Consider the following 16,094-nt stretch of genomic DNA (forward strand, 5'->3'; position numbering starts at 1 on the left):
TCAAAAAATACAGTCACCGGAGATTATAAAGAACCCCCTGTATCAATGAGGCCATGTATTCATGTGCTCCTTCGTGTGGTTGATGTAGGAACTGCTTTTAATATCCATGACTTGAAAGACACAGAAAGAGACCTTTGAGCCTTCCAGATTTTCATACTTTCAGGAGAATTACTTGGTCATCATTATTATCATAGACACAATCAATTGTGAGACGAAATGGTGTGTTTTTGTCTCCTATAGTCAGGTTTAAGGAAACATGTCAAAAAATTTTCAGATGTAGGGTTGATCTAAAGATCTTTGTTAATAGCATTAAATTTTTTTTAAAGTTTATTCATTTTTAAGAGAGAGAGAGAGAGAGCAGGGGAGGGTCAGAGAGAGAGGGAGACACAGAATCTGAAGCAGGCTCCAGGCTCTGAGCTGGCAGCACAGAGCCCGATGCAGGTCTTGAAGTCATCAACTGTGAGATCATGACCTGAGCCGAAGTCGATGCTTAACCAACTGAGCCACCCAGGCACCCCTAATTTGTTGGTTTTAAAAGAAATTCTCACTGTCGCTTATATTAAATCAAATTCGTTCCCTCCAAAACCACAAAAGCATTGCTACTGTTTTATTAGGTCTCAACACTCAGATAACATGTGTTGAGTTGATGATGCTTGTGTGAAGGGATAGCAAAGCCACATGAAACCCTCTGTGTATCATTCTCTTGTTAACATTAGCCATATTCTAAAGCAAGATGGTAGTAGTTTGCAGTTGAAGGAAGAGTGGCTTGAAAAATTCAACACAGTATCATACCAACAACAGAGAATCTCCTAGATGATGGAGCACCCCAGATCTTTGCTACTGTTCCCCAGTTTTATTTGTAAAAACGAGTTGCTGAGTCAATGTGTCCATTTTGCTACAGGTCATATGCATCTTGGAAGCCTTTGGGCACGCCAAGACAACCCTGAACGATCTGTCCAGCTGTTTCATAAAGTATTTTGAACTACAATTCTGCGAGAGGAGAAAACACTTAACAGGAGGTAAGTAGAATATTAACAAAGGCAGATTTCAGGAGCTGCCAGGAGGGGGCAGAGGAAGACCAGGCATAGGGAGAGAGTGTGCTTGTGCATGTGTGCGTGTGTGTGTGTATCTGCACACCTGAGATGTCAGGTTACGAGTTCAAAAATTCTTGTGAAATGAAGAATATCAACAATGTGAGGGGAACCTTTTCAAGATGATTCTTGTATAAACTATCTCATACGGAACCCAGCTAAAAAGAGCTGAAATGAATCATAATTGTTGAACATACAAATGATTCACCCAATGAAAGTAAATTATGAATCAAGTACGTAATTCCTTCATACAACAGGCATCGAAATCCATTTTAAATAAAAGTGAATGTATATTTTTAAAACAAGCGAATTCAATCAAAACATCAAAATCAGCATCCGACTAAAACCAAGTAGCACTATTTGTTTTTTGGCTTAAATATTTAATGTGTACTATATGAAAAGCCCCTATTTGAAATTAAACTAAAAAAACATAATTAAATTAAACTAATTAAGAATTCACCTGGGATTTTACATTTTTCTAATCAAAACAGATTATCTCTGCAAATTAATAGAACTGTAGGTGGGGAGCCCATGTACTTGGAGGAATCAAGTATTGTAAAATCTTTAACAGCAGCCATTAGCACACAAATAATTAATTGCAAGTGTAGTAATTTTAGAAAGAGATCAATCCTATTTGGTGTTTTTAAGTACCCTTCAGGAAATAAAAGTTGGTTTTGACCGTAACTTAGAAACAGAAAGCAGGGGCGCCTGGGTGGGTCAGTCGTTAAGCATCTGGCTTCAGCTTAGGTCATGACCCTATAGTTAGGAGTTCGAGCCCCGCGTCGGGCTCTGTGCTGACAGCTCAGAGCCTGGAGCTGCTTCAGATTCTGTGTCTCCCTCTCTCTCTGCCCCTCCCCTGCTCATGCTGTGTCTCTGTCTCTGTCTCTCTCTCTCTCTCAAAAATAAATAAACATTTTAGGGGCGCCTGGGTGGCTTAGTCGGTTAAGCGTCCGACTTTCGCTTAGGTCATGATCTCGCGGTTCGTGGGTTCGAGCCCCGCGTCGGGCTCTGTGCTGACTGCCAGCTCAGAGCCTGGAGCCTGTTTCAGTCTGTGACTCCCTCTCTCTCTGACCCTCCCCTGCTCACGCTGTCTCTCTCTCTCTCCTAGAAATAAATAAACAAACAAACAAACATTTTAAAAGAAACAAAAAGCCTGCCTTTTGCAGCAAGTGTCAAAATCCATTACTACATGACATTTGGTAAGAAAAAACTGCATTAAAGGAGTAACAAAAGGTAACTTTAGATGTGGAAGTTAGCAGCTTCCATTCTGCAGCAGGAAAGGTCTTGAAAGATCCGTGACTAAGCGCTCTGTTTGAAGGTCCACCGTTTTACGAAGACCTCAGCCAAGAAATGTCTTGAGCCTCCCAGTCTGGCTTTCAGGTCTTGGTTGTGTAACACGGCAGTGAGAGGGCCCCTCGCAGCCGGGGGCGCAGCCTGAGCTCTTCAGTCGCGAGCCCTCGGAGAACAGCGGTCGGAGCCTCCGAGGCGGGGCGTGCAGGAGGCCCGGCCGCGGCGGGCCCCGCCCCGTGGGTGACGCCAGGGTGCACCCGGGACCTTGTGGTCGCAGACCTGCCGCCTGCGGCTCTGTATTTAAGCAGAGCCTCGGTGACGCGCTGCCACGCTCGTACGCACACGCGGCTCGGAGGAGAAATCCCGCGTCCGGGCATCGCTCCGGCGACCTCGTGTTTTCCGGATCCGGATTCCCTTTACCAGGGCGCAGAGGCGCTAAGTGGCTTCTGCAGGTCCTCTCACTAGTTTCGTTGATTTTTTTTTCCTGGCTAGAGTCGATGATGTCCCCTCAGGAGTGCTAGTTGAGAAAGTCGTTCTAGGTGTATGCGCGTGAGCAGGGCACGCGCACCGTCTGCCGCGCCCGCTTCCTCCCGTGGGGGGCAGGGCGCCCCAGCATCAGCACAGCCGCGGCTTCCGCAGGCAGCAGCGCAGGGGCCGGAGTGTAGGTTCACAGGGGGACCTGGGGTCCCCCGACCCCGAAGTCCTCTGCACGCTGCAGCACTGTGCGTGCAAACGTGGGGAGCCCTCCGCAGGGTAGTGCCAGGGTGCGGTCCCCTCCCCCCCGGGAACGCAGCGGTGGCTTCTGCGGAGGGAGGCGCACCCCCACCTCTCTGCACCCCGTTTCCTTTTCCCACTCATCCGCTTCTCATTAGCATCCTTGACTTGCTCCCTCGCCCCAGCTTGTTAGTTTGCCGCTTCCTGCTGTGTCCCTTTAACAACCCGGCCAAAACATTCTGTTTTGATTGGTTTCGAGAGCACAGCCCGTACACTTGGAGGGGGGCTCAGCAGCCTGTCCCCGGGGTGGAAGGGGAACGGTGAGCCGTGTGTGCAGAGGATGTGCATCGGGAGGCGCATCGCCAAGCCTGGGGCCCGTGTGAAGAAATGCAGGACTTGGCCGAGACACGGAGACGTGGGTCCGGAGAACGAAGATCTGCATGTGGGCTCCGCAGGGGCGGTGGATGTTCCGGAGAGAAGCCTCCTCCCTGAGGCCCTCCCGCCCGCCTCGCCGGGGGCGCCCACGAGGCACAGGCCCCCCAGCTCCCAGCAGTCAGCGTCCAGGGGGCCTGGGCCCGTGGTTCCGGAGACTCTGGCTGCTGGGCCACATTCTGGAGACTGCTGTCGAAGCGCCTGCCGACGGCTGAGCAGGGGCGCGGCACCCAGGGGCGCGGCACCCAGGGGCGCGACTAGGTGGTGCGTGTGGTCTGCCGGTGCCTGTCGGCTGGGAAGACTCCCGGGGACTGTCGGAGTGTGTGGCCCTGCAGCGCCCGCTGAACAAGACGTCCCGGGCTCGGTGGCGTGGAACGGAGGTCTGCGATCGGGGATGTCGCTGGCACAGCCCTTCCTCGCCTTGGCGGCCGATCCCGAGCCGCTGGCCGCCGGCTGCGGCACTCAGGCCTCTGCCGGGCTGGTCCCGGGGCTGCCCCGCGTCTCCTCTTCCTGCAAACCCCGTCGTACTGAAGTGGGGCCCGGCCCGCGCCAGTGCGATTCATCGTCTCTAAAAAGTCCGTTTGATGTTTTGTAGGACGCATAGGTGCCGTACTGCTGTGTCATCAGTTCAACAGTAAGCTCGACCCTGGGTGGCTGGTGTGGGCGCCTGGGTGGCTCAGTCGGTGAAGTGCCCGACTTCAGCTTAGGTCACTATCTCACAGTCTGTGGGTTCGAGCCCCGCGTCGGGCTCTGTGCTGACAGCCCAGAGCCTGGAGCCTCTTCGGATTCTGTCTCCCTCGCTCTCTGCACCTCCCCTACTCTCTCTCTCTGTCTCTAAAACATAAACATTAAAAGATTTTTTAAAACAGTAAATACGACTGAGTCCCCTAAAGGCTTGCAGGATAGTCAGGAGCTAAGACCCATCTGTCTGCCTCTCTTCCCCGCCAGCTTGCGAATTTGGGTCCTCTGCTGCGTCTCCAGGCCCCGCACGGTGTCTGGCGGAGTTCACGCTCAGTAAATACCAAGGGAATGAACGAAGGGCGGACTGACTAGGGGACTGCCTGGAACTCTAACTCTCGGGGGGAGGGGGTATAAGAAGTAAGAACTGTAAAGGGGCAGCAGGTTCCAAAGAGCCCTCGCAGCTGATGTTTCCACACTGAGCGCAGACTCCCGAAGTCCTGCGTTCTAGGTCCACCCCTAGCACTGCCCCTACGACCTTGACCGAATCACAGAGACTCTCAAAGGCTTATTTGTAGAATGGAAAGTGTACCACAGACACCAGCAGATCATGTACCTGGATGAAGTAGGATGCGCAATTTCGGGGGTGGGGGGCTGTGCCCGTCAAAAGCACGTCACCCAGCAGGAGCTCACCTCAGCTTGAAGAACATCAGCACATCCCTGCTTTCAGGCAAGGTCACGGCCCCAAGCCCCGGGGTTAGGACACACGCAGATCATCCATGGGGCAGAATCCAGCCTGCCTTCGAGGGGTCCGCTGAAACTAATTTTCAGTTTAAGAACCTCATGGTTGGAGCGCCTGGGTGGCTCAGGCAGCTAAGCTCCTGACTCTTGATTTTGGCTCAGGTCATGATCCCATGGTCTGTGAGATCGAGCCCCCCATCAGGCTCTGTGCTGAGAGTGCAGAGCCTGCTTGGGATTCTCTGTCTCTCCCCCTCTCTCTGCCCTTCCACTCTTCACAGTCTCTCTCAAGATAAATAAATAAACTTAAAAAAAAAAAAAGAACCTCATGGTTACCCCCAAACAGAAGGCACCGAGCATTTGAAGAAGCTATAAGCCAGTGTGATACCTTTGAACAATTCCATCCGGTACCCAGACTCCTTTTCTGAAAGAAAAATAAAAGACATATTAATTGAAGCTACGTTATGCAAATTTTAAAGAGAGCTGAATTATTCAAATGGGTGCCCTGGAAAAGCCTTCTGAATTTTAAGTGTTCACTAAAATAGTAAATCAAATTTGAGTAAAGTTATTANACAGCCCAGAGCCTGGAGCCTCTTCGGATTCTGTCTCCCTCGCTCTCTGCACCTCCCCTACTCTCTCTCTCTGTCTCTAAAACATAAACATTAAAAGATTTTTTAAAACAGTAAATACGACTGAGTCCCCTAAAGGCTTGCAGGATAGTCAGGAGCTAAGACCCATCTGTCTGCCTCTCTTCCCCGCCAGCTTGCGAATTTGGGTCCTCTGCTGCGTCTCCAGGCCCCGCACGGTGTCTGGCGGAGTTCACGCTCAGTAAATACCAAGGGAATGAACGAAGGGCGGACTGACTAGGGGACTGCCTGGAACTCTAACTCTCGGGGGGAGGGGGTATAAGAAGTAAGAACTGTAAAGGGGCAGCAGGTTCCAAAGAGCCCTCGCAGCTGATGTTTCCACACTGAGCGCAGACTCCCGAAGTCCTGCGTTCTAGGTCCACCCCTAGCACTGCCCCTACGACCTTGACCGAATCACAGAGACTCTCAAAGGCTTATTTGTAGAATGGAAAGTGTACCACAGACACCAGCAGATCATGTACCTGGATGAAGTAGGATGCGCAATTTCGGGGGTGGGGGGCTGTGCCCGTCAAAAGCACGTCACCCAGCAGGAGCTCACCTCAGCTTGAAGAACATCAGCACATCCCTGCTTTCAGGCAAGGTCACGGCCCCAAGCCCCGGGGTTAGGACACACGCAGATCATCCATGGGGCAGAATCCAGCCTGCCTTCGAGGGGTCCGCTGAAACTAATTTTCAGTTTAAGAACCTCATGGTTGGAGCGCCTGGGTGGCTCAGTCAGCTAAGCTCCTGACTCTTGATTTTGGCTCAGGTCATGATCCCATGGTCTGTGAGATCGAGCCCCCCATCAGGCTCTGTGCTGAGAGTGCAGAGCCTGCTTGGGATTCTCTGTCTCTCCCCCTCTCTCTGCCCTTCCACTCTTCACAGTCTCTCTCAAGATAAATAAATAAACTTAAAAAAAAAAAAAGAACCTCATGGTTACCCCCAAACAGAAGGCACCGAGCATTTGAAGAAGCTATAAGCCAGTGTGATACCTTTGAACAATTCCATCCGGTACCCAGACTCCTTTTCTGAAAGAAAAATAAAAGACATATTAATTGAAGCTACGTTATGCAAATTTTAAAGAGAGCTGAATTATTCAAATGGGTGCCCTGGAAAAGCCTTCTGAATTTTAAGTGTTCACTAAAATAGTAAATCAAATTTGAGTAAAGTTATTACACCTCAAACTAGGTCAAATAAATGTAGGTTACAGGTTGATTTTGTACTTTATAGTAGTCTGGGTTCCCTTAAATTATCAACATTTCTAAAAAATGGTAAGGGTTTTATTGGACATGGAGTATTCTCTTACAAATTTTAAAATTGAGGAGACATTGAATGTTTCCTTCATTGATACTGATGCTTATACTTTTGTAGTTTAAATTTAAAAAAAAATTTTTAAGGTTTGTTTTTGAGAGTGAGAGACACAGAGTGTGAGCAGGGGAGGGGCAGAGAGAAAGAAGAGACACAGAATCTGAAGCAGCTCCAGGTTCAGAGCTGTCAGTACAGAGCCCGATGTGGGGCTCAAACCCACGAACTGTGAGATCATGACCTGAGCTGAAGTCAGTTGCTTAACCAACTGAGCCAGCCAGACACCCTTGTAGTTTAAATCTTTTCAAGTTTATTTTATTTTTGAGAGAGAGAGACACAGCATGAGCAGGGGAGGGGCAGGGAGAGAGGGAGACAGAGAATCCAAAGCAGACTCCAGGCTCTGAACTGTTAGCACAGAGCCTGACGTGGGGCTTGAACTCACAAACCTCAAGATGATGACCTGAGCCAAAGTCAGATGCTTAACCGGACTGAGCCACCCAGGTGCCCCATACTTTTGTAGTTTAATGCCAGCTTTCTAATCAGAAAATACATATATAACAGAAAATATGACACTTAGTTTTATGAAGCACCAGCTATAGAAAGTAGGAAGTGTTTCTTAGTTTGAAGAAGATTTAATTAATAAATAGCATTGCAGTCTGACTACAGCCCAATATTTTCCACCATCTGATTACTTACTTAACAATATAGTTATTCTGGGTTCCCTGGTATATATACCAGCACGCTCAGGATGGAGTGATGTATAAAACATCTTACCATCGAACCAAAGGTAAGGTTATCATGTCCACATACTAAGAAAACTTTGTCAGTGATTGTTTTTACTCATCCGGTACCTTTCACTCGTGACTTGAGGTAATTTGCAGGTGTTACTGTCTGAATCCCTAATGATTTATATTGTTCATCGAAGAGTGCAGAGAGGTTTTCCAGGTGTGAAGTTCAAGGGCACCAATGGAAATAATGGCGGAGAATATACTGGATGCCATATTCCCAGTAGTTTCTAGAGTGATCAAGACCGTATCTGGTCTTTTTTAGGGTCTTTTAAAGTTTTTTAGGGCAACTTTTAAAGTTGCCATTCATTTTAAAGCATGTGCCATCTTTTGGCATACAATAAGGTATCCTTTCAAACTTTTCCCCAGTCGATCATTTTCTTGTTTATGAATCTTCAAAAGTACATGATACCTGGGCGCCCGGGTGGGTCAGTCAGTTAAGCGTCTGACTCTTGGTTTCAGCTTATGTCGTGATCTCACGGTTCATGGGATTGAGCCCCGTTTTGGGCTCTCAGCTGTCAGCATGCTTGGGATTCTCTCTCTCTCTCTCTCTCTCTCTCTCTCACTCTGTCTCTCTCTCACTGTCTCTCTCTCACTGTCTCTCTGTCTCTCTGCCCCTTGCCAATCCCTCCACCTCTTTGTCTCTCTAAGTAAAAAAATAAACATTTTAAAAAATATGTGACACAGACCTCTGCTGTCTTCGGAACTACAGGTCACACAGCACAAAGAATTCTTCAGCAGGGCCGCTCGGCGCAGTGCAGAGGGGTTGCCACAGGCTGGATCTTGGTGTGGACATCGGACGAGTGTCCCTTACCCTCTTTTCCCAGCTGTAAATTAGACACCAGCGCATTCTCTCCTGTGTTCCTTTCAGCATTGTTTCACTTTCTAAAAAATGTTTATTTCTTTATTTTGAGAGAGAAAGAGCAAGCAAGCAGGGGAGGGGCAGAGAGAGGGAGAGAATCCCAAGTAGGCTCTTGGCTGTCAGCACAGAACCCGACTCGGGGCTTGAACCCACCAACCGTGAGATCATGACCTGAGCGGAAACCACGAGCCGGACGCTGAACAGACTGAGCCCCCCAGGCGCCCTCAGCGTTGTTTCACTTCATTGGAGAGAAACCACTTTTGAAGTGGATCGTTTCTCGGGCTTACGCTGGAGGCTACGAAGGGCTTTCTGTCACCGCCGGTCACCCTGGGAAGGCGGGCAGAGCCGAGACGGCGGTGGGGCCCTGGGTGAGCGAGTGCCCCCCACACAACCAGCTCGGCGGGTGGGCTGCGCGCCCGGTCCCTGCTGTGGGTGACGCATCGGAGCCCAGCTCCCAGGCTCGGACCCCGCTGGGCAACATGACGTTCAAAGCCGAAACGTGCCCCCTGTCCGGGGCACACCTGTCTGCCCAGCAGATGCTTCCTCGGGTGATGAGATGGTCTCTGGCTCTGGGCCATTTACGATCGAGGAGGATGCTGGTGGGCAGACTTGTAGAAGCTCGCACAGCCCAGGACACACGGGGTTTGGGTGCGTTTCCGAACTGCTTCCTTGTGGAATTGCACCCTCACAACAACAGCCAAACAAGCAGTGGCTTGAAGACTATCAGAGTCTCTAATAAGAAGCCTGTGGGCTTTAACTTCAACACTTTGGAGACTCCTAAAGGCGGCTTCTTTCTTTTTTTAAATTTTTAATCCTCATATTGAAGTTCAGTCCAATTATTTTTCTGTTGTGGTTTCTTTAGAAACGAGTTTTACCTATTTCTAAAGCTTTCTCCTGCCTGCTTCGTGTAGGTTCATGTTTTCTTGACAATACGGTGTCTGATCTACTTGGATGTGCTTTCGCTCCCCTGAACGTCGGCTGCCCCCCACGCTGCCAGTCGTTTCGACCAGCTCCTCCTGACCTGTCATGTGTCACCTCCATCCCAGCACAAACCCATAGGACTGCGTGTGGTGCTGTATTCAGGCTCTCCCGGGGCTCCCCAGTCTGTGGGCTCAGGCGAGTCCCCGTCACAGAAGCGGGCTCTGCGGGCTCACTCCTGCCCCAGCCCATTGCTGACCCCCCACCTTGGTGCCTCCGGCCGTCTGTCCGGGCTCGCGCTGCTGCCCCTTCGGTCTCGCGTCCTGGAGGCCTTTGGTGGCTCAACAGTGGAAACTTCCTCCTCATCAGTGAGCAGAGAGCTTTCCGCTCTGGCTTCTACTGCCCGGGTGCCGCCACTGACCTTCCTTGTCCGCGTTTTCTGAACTTAGCCTTGTTTAGGACACCCTTCCTTCCAAAGGACACAAACGCAGCCCACTTTGTGGTTTTCAGACTAGCTTTTCTTTGTTCTAAGTCACTGCCTCCTTTAAATGCCTAACTGTGGATTAAGAAGGTAGCACACTGTGTAGCTCAATGGGAACTGAAATCAGCCATTACGTCAGGCTGGGAGGGCGCCTCGGCCATTTCCCCTGAGTCCGCCTAGCCCCTCGCTGGTCTCCTCACACGTCAAGCCCAGGACTGGTGGCTGCTCTCTCAGAATGCAGCCCATGGAGACACCTGTTCCCCGGGCCCTCCCCGACGTCTCACCTCACCCCTCCCCGCCCCATCCGTCCACATCCTCTAGCCTCCCTGGACTCCTGAAGTTCCTTGGTGGTCAGGCCACAGCTTGGAATTCCCTCTGCTGCCTGGGGGACGGGGGTGCCTCCCTCTTCTCCTGGGGACGGGGGCACCTCCCTCTTCTCCTGGGGGACAGGGGCACCTCCCTTTTCTCCTGGGGACGGGGGCTCCTCCCTCTTCTCCTGGGGATGGGGGCGCCTCCCTCTTCTCCTGGGGGACAGGGGCTCCTCCCTCTTCTCGTGGGGACGGGGGCTCCTCCCTCTTCTCCTGGGGATGGGGGCGCCTTCCTCTTCTCCTGGAAAGTGCAGTCTGTTCTCACTCTACTGGTTTCCTTTCAGGTCACTTCTTCCAAGAAACCCTCTTCTTCCCCAAGCCCCTCTTTCTAATGTGTCCACTGGATCCCAGCTCCATTCACTGTGGATCTGGCTCTTTCCCTATTGCTTACATAGCATTTGTGGAAATCTGAAAGGTCCTTTTCCTAATCTGTCTGCTCGGTTGCTGTCTGTGTCTCCTGTTGGGATGTGAGCCTGTTGGTGGCACCGATCTGGTCTGTCCGGCCGAGAGGAGGCAGTCACTCAGTGTTTGTTGGGTTGATGGATCTAAGGAATGGATGTAAAGAGCCAATAAAATGAAATGGCTGTTCCTCATTTTGGGAAGGACATTGTATAAAGGCCACATGAACTCATTCATGTCTACAGAGAACACATATTATTGAGAGTGTAAATCAATAGGGAAAGTTATCAATATTTAACTCTGGGTGTTTTAAAACTAGAGCCTGTTTCCCTTCGTAATGAGAAGAGTGTGAGAAGAATAGAATTACACTCTGCTTCCTTAGTGCCTGCTCCATCCCGTGGGGGTCGGTAAAGCTGGGGTGTGGGAGGGCCTGCCAAGGGGGGGTGGTGCAGCGTCAGCATGTGGGAAGTAAAGGATATTTGGGTCCTGTCTTACCTGTGTCCTGAAGACACCCACGTCTATTTAAATGGAAACCGAAATCAGGCTCCTGGGGGGCTCAGCCGGTTAAGCATCTGACTCTTGGTTTCGACTCAGGTCATGATTTCACGGTTTCAGGGGTCGAACCCCGAGTCAGGTTCTGTGCCAATAGTGTGGTGCCTGATTGGGACTCTCTCTCTCTCTCTCTCTCTCTCAAAATAAATACATAAAGGTTAAAAATGGACACTGAAATTTATGAACACTCAAATGCCTCCTTATACGGATACTGGGGCCATGCCATTTACTTGGGAAACTTTTAAACTTACAGTTAAAACAAATGAGATGGAAAATCTGGTAGGGCTTTTGCTTGTGTCCTTTAGAAAACAAACTAGAAGGTCCTCTCCATCTTCATTATTAGCATCATCAATGATCCTCAGGCCTGGAGCCCCAACTGGACATTGTTTTAGAAGTTTCAGCGGAGCTTTGATTGATCTTATCGCCTTTGCGGAGGGGCCTCTTCTAGTGATGATAAGCCACTTGGGTTTCAACGTGAAAAGGGCTACAAGAGAATTTAAATAAGGCACTGTCTGAAAAGCCCCAGTGCAGAGCCTGGCACACCGCAGGTACTTCGAATGGTAGTCCCTTCCTCTTGGGGGCCGCAGGAAGCCCGGGACCTTTGTACCTCTTCCTCCCCACATTAGTAGGGGGTAACGAGAAATGTGGACATTGCCAAAGTCGGAGTCAGGACCAGGAGCCACATTTGCGCTCCTACGTGAGGCACCTTTCCTAATGCCACCCCTCATATTAACCTTGAATAAGGAAGTCAAAAGAAACGCATAAGCATGAGAGAGAGAATATTTGGATATATTAATTAAGAATAGCATGCTTTTGGTGACTGCTAATTGAAGACACGATGATCATGAAGACATAGGTCTATGGGAAGAGATCCTAACAAGTCATGATTTATAACTAGAAGGGTGAGGCATGGTGACGGTGAGTGCTGGAAGTTTCTTGAAGTCACTGGGAAGAGCATTGAGGGCAGGGATTTGTCTTTTTTGAAGGACAGGAGATTTATTTCCTCCATTTTATTTTATAATTGAACAAAAGTTGGTATAGCTCTATAAAATATTTTACTGTACATTATGTCATATATAATCAGCAAACATCTATATGTGTGCCAGAACTTTCTGAGAAACATGTTCATATATAGATTTCTGGAAAGACAGAGGATCACAGGTGCATTTTAGTCAGGAATATTCTTAAATAAAATATCTTTTAAAACATACAGGTCTTGAAAAGTCAAACAGCCAGTTAGCAAGAAGTCTCTGTATGTGGACATTTATATGAATGAGCCAAACCCCGTTAACTCCGTACCTATCATTTTCTTTCCATTATTTCAGTGTCATTTCAGACACAACAAAGGCTGGCATTTTCTCCATTTGAAAGAATATTAGAGACTCAAAGAAATTTGAATTTTTGGCTGTTTTGCGTTTTCTTCTAGCTAAGAGCCTCTCCTAAGATATTTTTTTTTCAAAATCCTACTGATCAGAACCCTGCTAACCCACAGCAATTTTATTCTCTGCGGGAGATGAGCTAACGGGGATGATTACTAATTACACTGTTTTTGAATTTAGATTAAAGCTATTGAAGTCAGTCTGTAATGTGGAATTTGATTAGTTTTGAATGCTGCTCCGAATGAAGCTTGTATGTTGGCCGGGACACATGGGCGTAGGGGCAGCCCTTTCTCCAAATACAGAAGTGTGATGGTCAGGACTCCATGGCGCTCCTGATATTTCTAGAGTTGATGAGTAAAGAATAATGGAAAGGAACAATTATGGACGCTTATTTCCTACATGCACAGATTTGTAAAACTCTCCTCTTGAGCAGTGTTACTCTTGTTCGTATTAAATGGAAAATGTTCTTAGCAAATAATTGGCTTAAGAGAGAAAAAAAGAGGAAAGAAAGTATCCTAATGAAGATCTCTTCTTGAAAGTATCATCTGATTAAATACTCAAGGAGAAATGGGAAAGAAACTACACCACCCTGTTCTAATTTTAACATCACCTTTCGGCAACTAATTAAAGGGATATTTTGAAAGAGCCTTTATGCACTTACAACAACTTTCCTAAAATGTTTCTAGTAAGACATCTTTTCTTAATAAGAAGTACTAATTTTGAGGTTTCCTTTTTGCACTGATCACCATTATGATAGGCTAAATTGACCATTTAACTGAACTTGACCAGAGGGAAAGCATGTCTTAGTGGTTCCATTGTTTCAAGTAGATTTGCTGTGTAAAACCAAAATTGGGAGACCTCACTTTTTTTTTTTTTACTTTTAGAGGCTGGACTCTAGAATAATTATCTGCAGAGTCATTATAGAAGATGATGTTTCTGGTTCAAATGTAGGAAATAAACACATCCATTTGACTCCCTAACAACTGTCACCTTTTGAACCAAAACAATTACTGACTGTGAATCTTTACTTCAAAGCGGAAAACTACAGTAATCCTCAACTTCATTTGACATTGAAACACATAATTGTTTACTGAGCATTCATAATGATAAGAATAAACCTGATTTCCAATAAAAAGAGTAGTTCAGAAAAACTACAAGTTTTGACCTGACAAACATATAGCCATAAATGTTTTCCTTTTATTTTTTAAATGTTTATTTTTTATTTTATTTTCGAGAGAGAGAGAGAGAGAGAGAGACAGAGGCTGAGCAGGGGAAGGGCAGAGAGACGGAGACACAGAATCTGAAGCAGGGTCCAGGCTCCGAGCTGTCAGCAAGAGCCCGATATGGGGCTCAAACTCGCCAACTGCGAGATCATGACCTGAGCTGAAGTCGGACGCTTAAGCGAGTGAGCCCCCAGGTGCCCCTGCCATAGATGTCGATTGGCAGTAGCTTCTGTATTGCCAGTCGTGTCTCCGAAGCAAAATCAGGATTGAAATCTCCCTTCTGCACTCTCTTGCCATTGTTCAGCAACGTGTTTTGGGGATGTGGGTTATTTTTGTTTGTATTCTTGTAATGTTTAGCGGCAGAAGCCCCAAATAATGAATATTGGGTATTTTGCTACCGTACATGTGAAGTCATAACAAATTAGGAAGATGGCTAGACACCATTCAAACTGGGCATGTGCTTTTACAGACACATCACCTGTCTTCCTTCTTAACTGGGATGTAAACTTTATTCTTGAAGCATCTGTTTCATTATCTACCACTAGGGTATAAACCATGGCTTGGTTCCTTTAAATAATGTTGATATAGGTCTTGAACTTGCCCAATATAATTTCTATATGTCAAGTTGTATCTGCATAAACTCAAGTCATATTTGCCCTTGATGCAGTGGGTTTCTTCCAAGGTTTGCAGCAGTGAGAGACTATTGTCTGTATCTCTGGTCTTTGTATAGTGTGGCTGTATACACGTCTGATCTGGTTGATAGTAATACTTACTACAGTTTATAGCAGAGCTCTTTATAATCAATATTCCTTTATATATACCATACCAATACGACGTGTGCTTTCAAATTGTAAGACATTAATGATGAAAATTCTAAAGCTTTTTTTTGGTGCCTTTGTTATACCCACGGACAAGTCTTATTTCAGATTATATTTGCAAAGCTCTGTGTTGGGTCAAGAACAAAATAAGAAGGTCCCCTCTCACCACTTGCTTTTGGCATTGTACCAGAAGTCCTAGCTAATGCAATAAGACAAGAAAAAATATACATGGATTGGAAAGAAAGAAATGAAACTGTCTTTGTTCAAGAGGACATGACTATCTCTGTAGAAAACGGCAAGGAATCCATAACAAACATCTCCTGCAACTAGTTTGCCATTAGAGCAATGTTGTAGGACACATGGGTAACATACAAATGGCAGTTGCTTTCCTGTATATAACAGCAATGAGCAATCGGAATTTGACCTTAAAAACATAATATTCTTTCTACCACTACCAAAAAATAAAATACTCAGGCATAAATAGAACTAAATATTTACAAGATCTTTATGAGGAAAACTACAAAAACCCTGATGGAAAAAGCATCAACGAAGATCTGAATGGATGGAGAGATATTCAATGTTTGTGAATAGGAAGCCTCAATATTGTTAAGATGTCAGTTTTCCCCAATTTGATCTATAGATTCAACACAGTCCTACTAGGAATCCCAGCAAGTTACTTTGTGAATATTGACATAAGGTTTATATGGAGAGTTAGAAGATCCAGAAAAGCCAACACAACACTTAAAAAGAAGAACAAAGTTGGAGGATTGGTGCTCCCCAACTTCAAGACTTACTCCAAAGCGGCCAGACCAACACAGTGTGGTGCTGGTGAAAGAACACATCAATAGGGCAGTGGAACAGAACAGAGCCCGGAGAGCCCCAGGTAAATCCAGTTATCTCATGAATGGCTCAGTTGGTTAAGCATCCAACTTTGGCTCAGGTCATGATCTTTACAGTTTGTTGAGTTCTATCTAGCCCTGCATCAGGTCTGCATTGGTGGTGTGGAGCCTGCTTGGGATTCTCTCTCTCCCTCTCTCTCTTTGCCCCTCCCCTACTTGCATGCTCTCTCTCTCAAAATTAATAAATAAACTTTAAAAAACTATAAAACTTTTTAAAAGATAATGTAAAAGAAATTATAGGTGACCTTGTGTTTGGCAATGACTTTTTAATATACCAATAAAAACAGCAATCCATGAAATAATTGATAAGCTAGACTTCATTAAAATTAAAAATGACTGGCCTGTGAAAGACACCATTAAGAGAATGTAATGATGAGCCACAGAGAGAGGTAAATATTTACAAAAAAAAAAACACACTGATAACGAACTGCCCACTAAACCATGCAATAAACACTTAATACTCAGCAATAGGAAAACAAGCAACCCAATTTTAAAAAACAGACAAAATGTCTGGACACCTCATGGAAGAAGACACA

At 46.9% G+C, this 16,094-nt stretch overlaps 1 protein-coding gene across 1 annotated transcript in view; it reads left to right on the forward strand.

Moving 5' to 3' along the window:
- The window catches only part of MYO16 (myosin XVI), a 461,549-nt gene that overhangs the window by 177,756 nt on the left and 267,699 nt on the right, over window positions 1-16,094 (forward strand). The window contains exon 14 of the mRNA XM_077754002.1: window positions 902-1,019. Within this exon, the coding sequence (XP_077610128.1) occupies window positions 902-1,019 (118 nt within the window). The remainder of the gene's footprint in view (window positions 1-901; window positions 1,020-16,094) is intronic.

This window comes from Crocuta crocuta, unplaced genomic scaffold (genome assembly GCF_008692635.1).
Source record: "Crocuta crocuta isolate KB4526 unplaced genomic scaffold, BGI_CrCroc_1.0 scaffold31, whole genome shotgun sequence".
Classification (NCBI taxonomy): domain Eukaryota; kingdom Metazoa; phylum Chordata; class Mammalia; order Carnivora; family Hyaenidae; genus Crocuta; species Crocuta crocuta.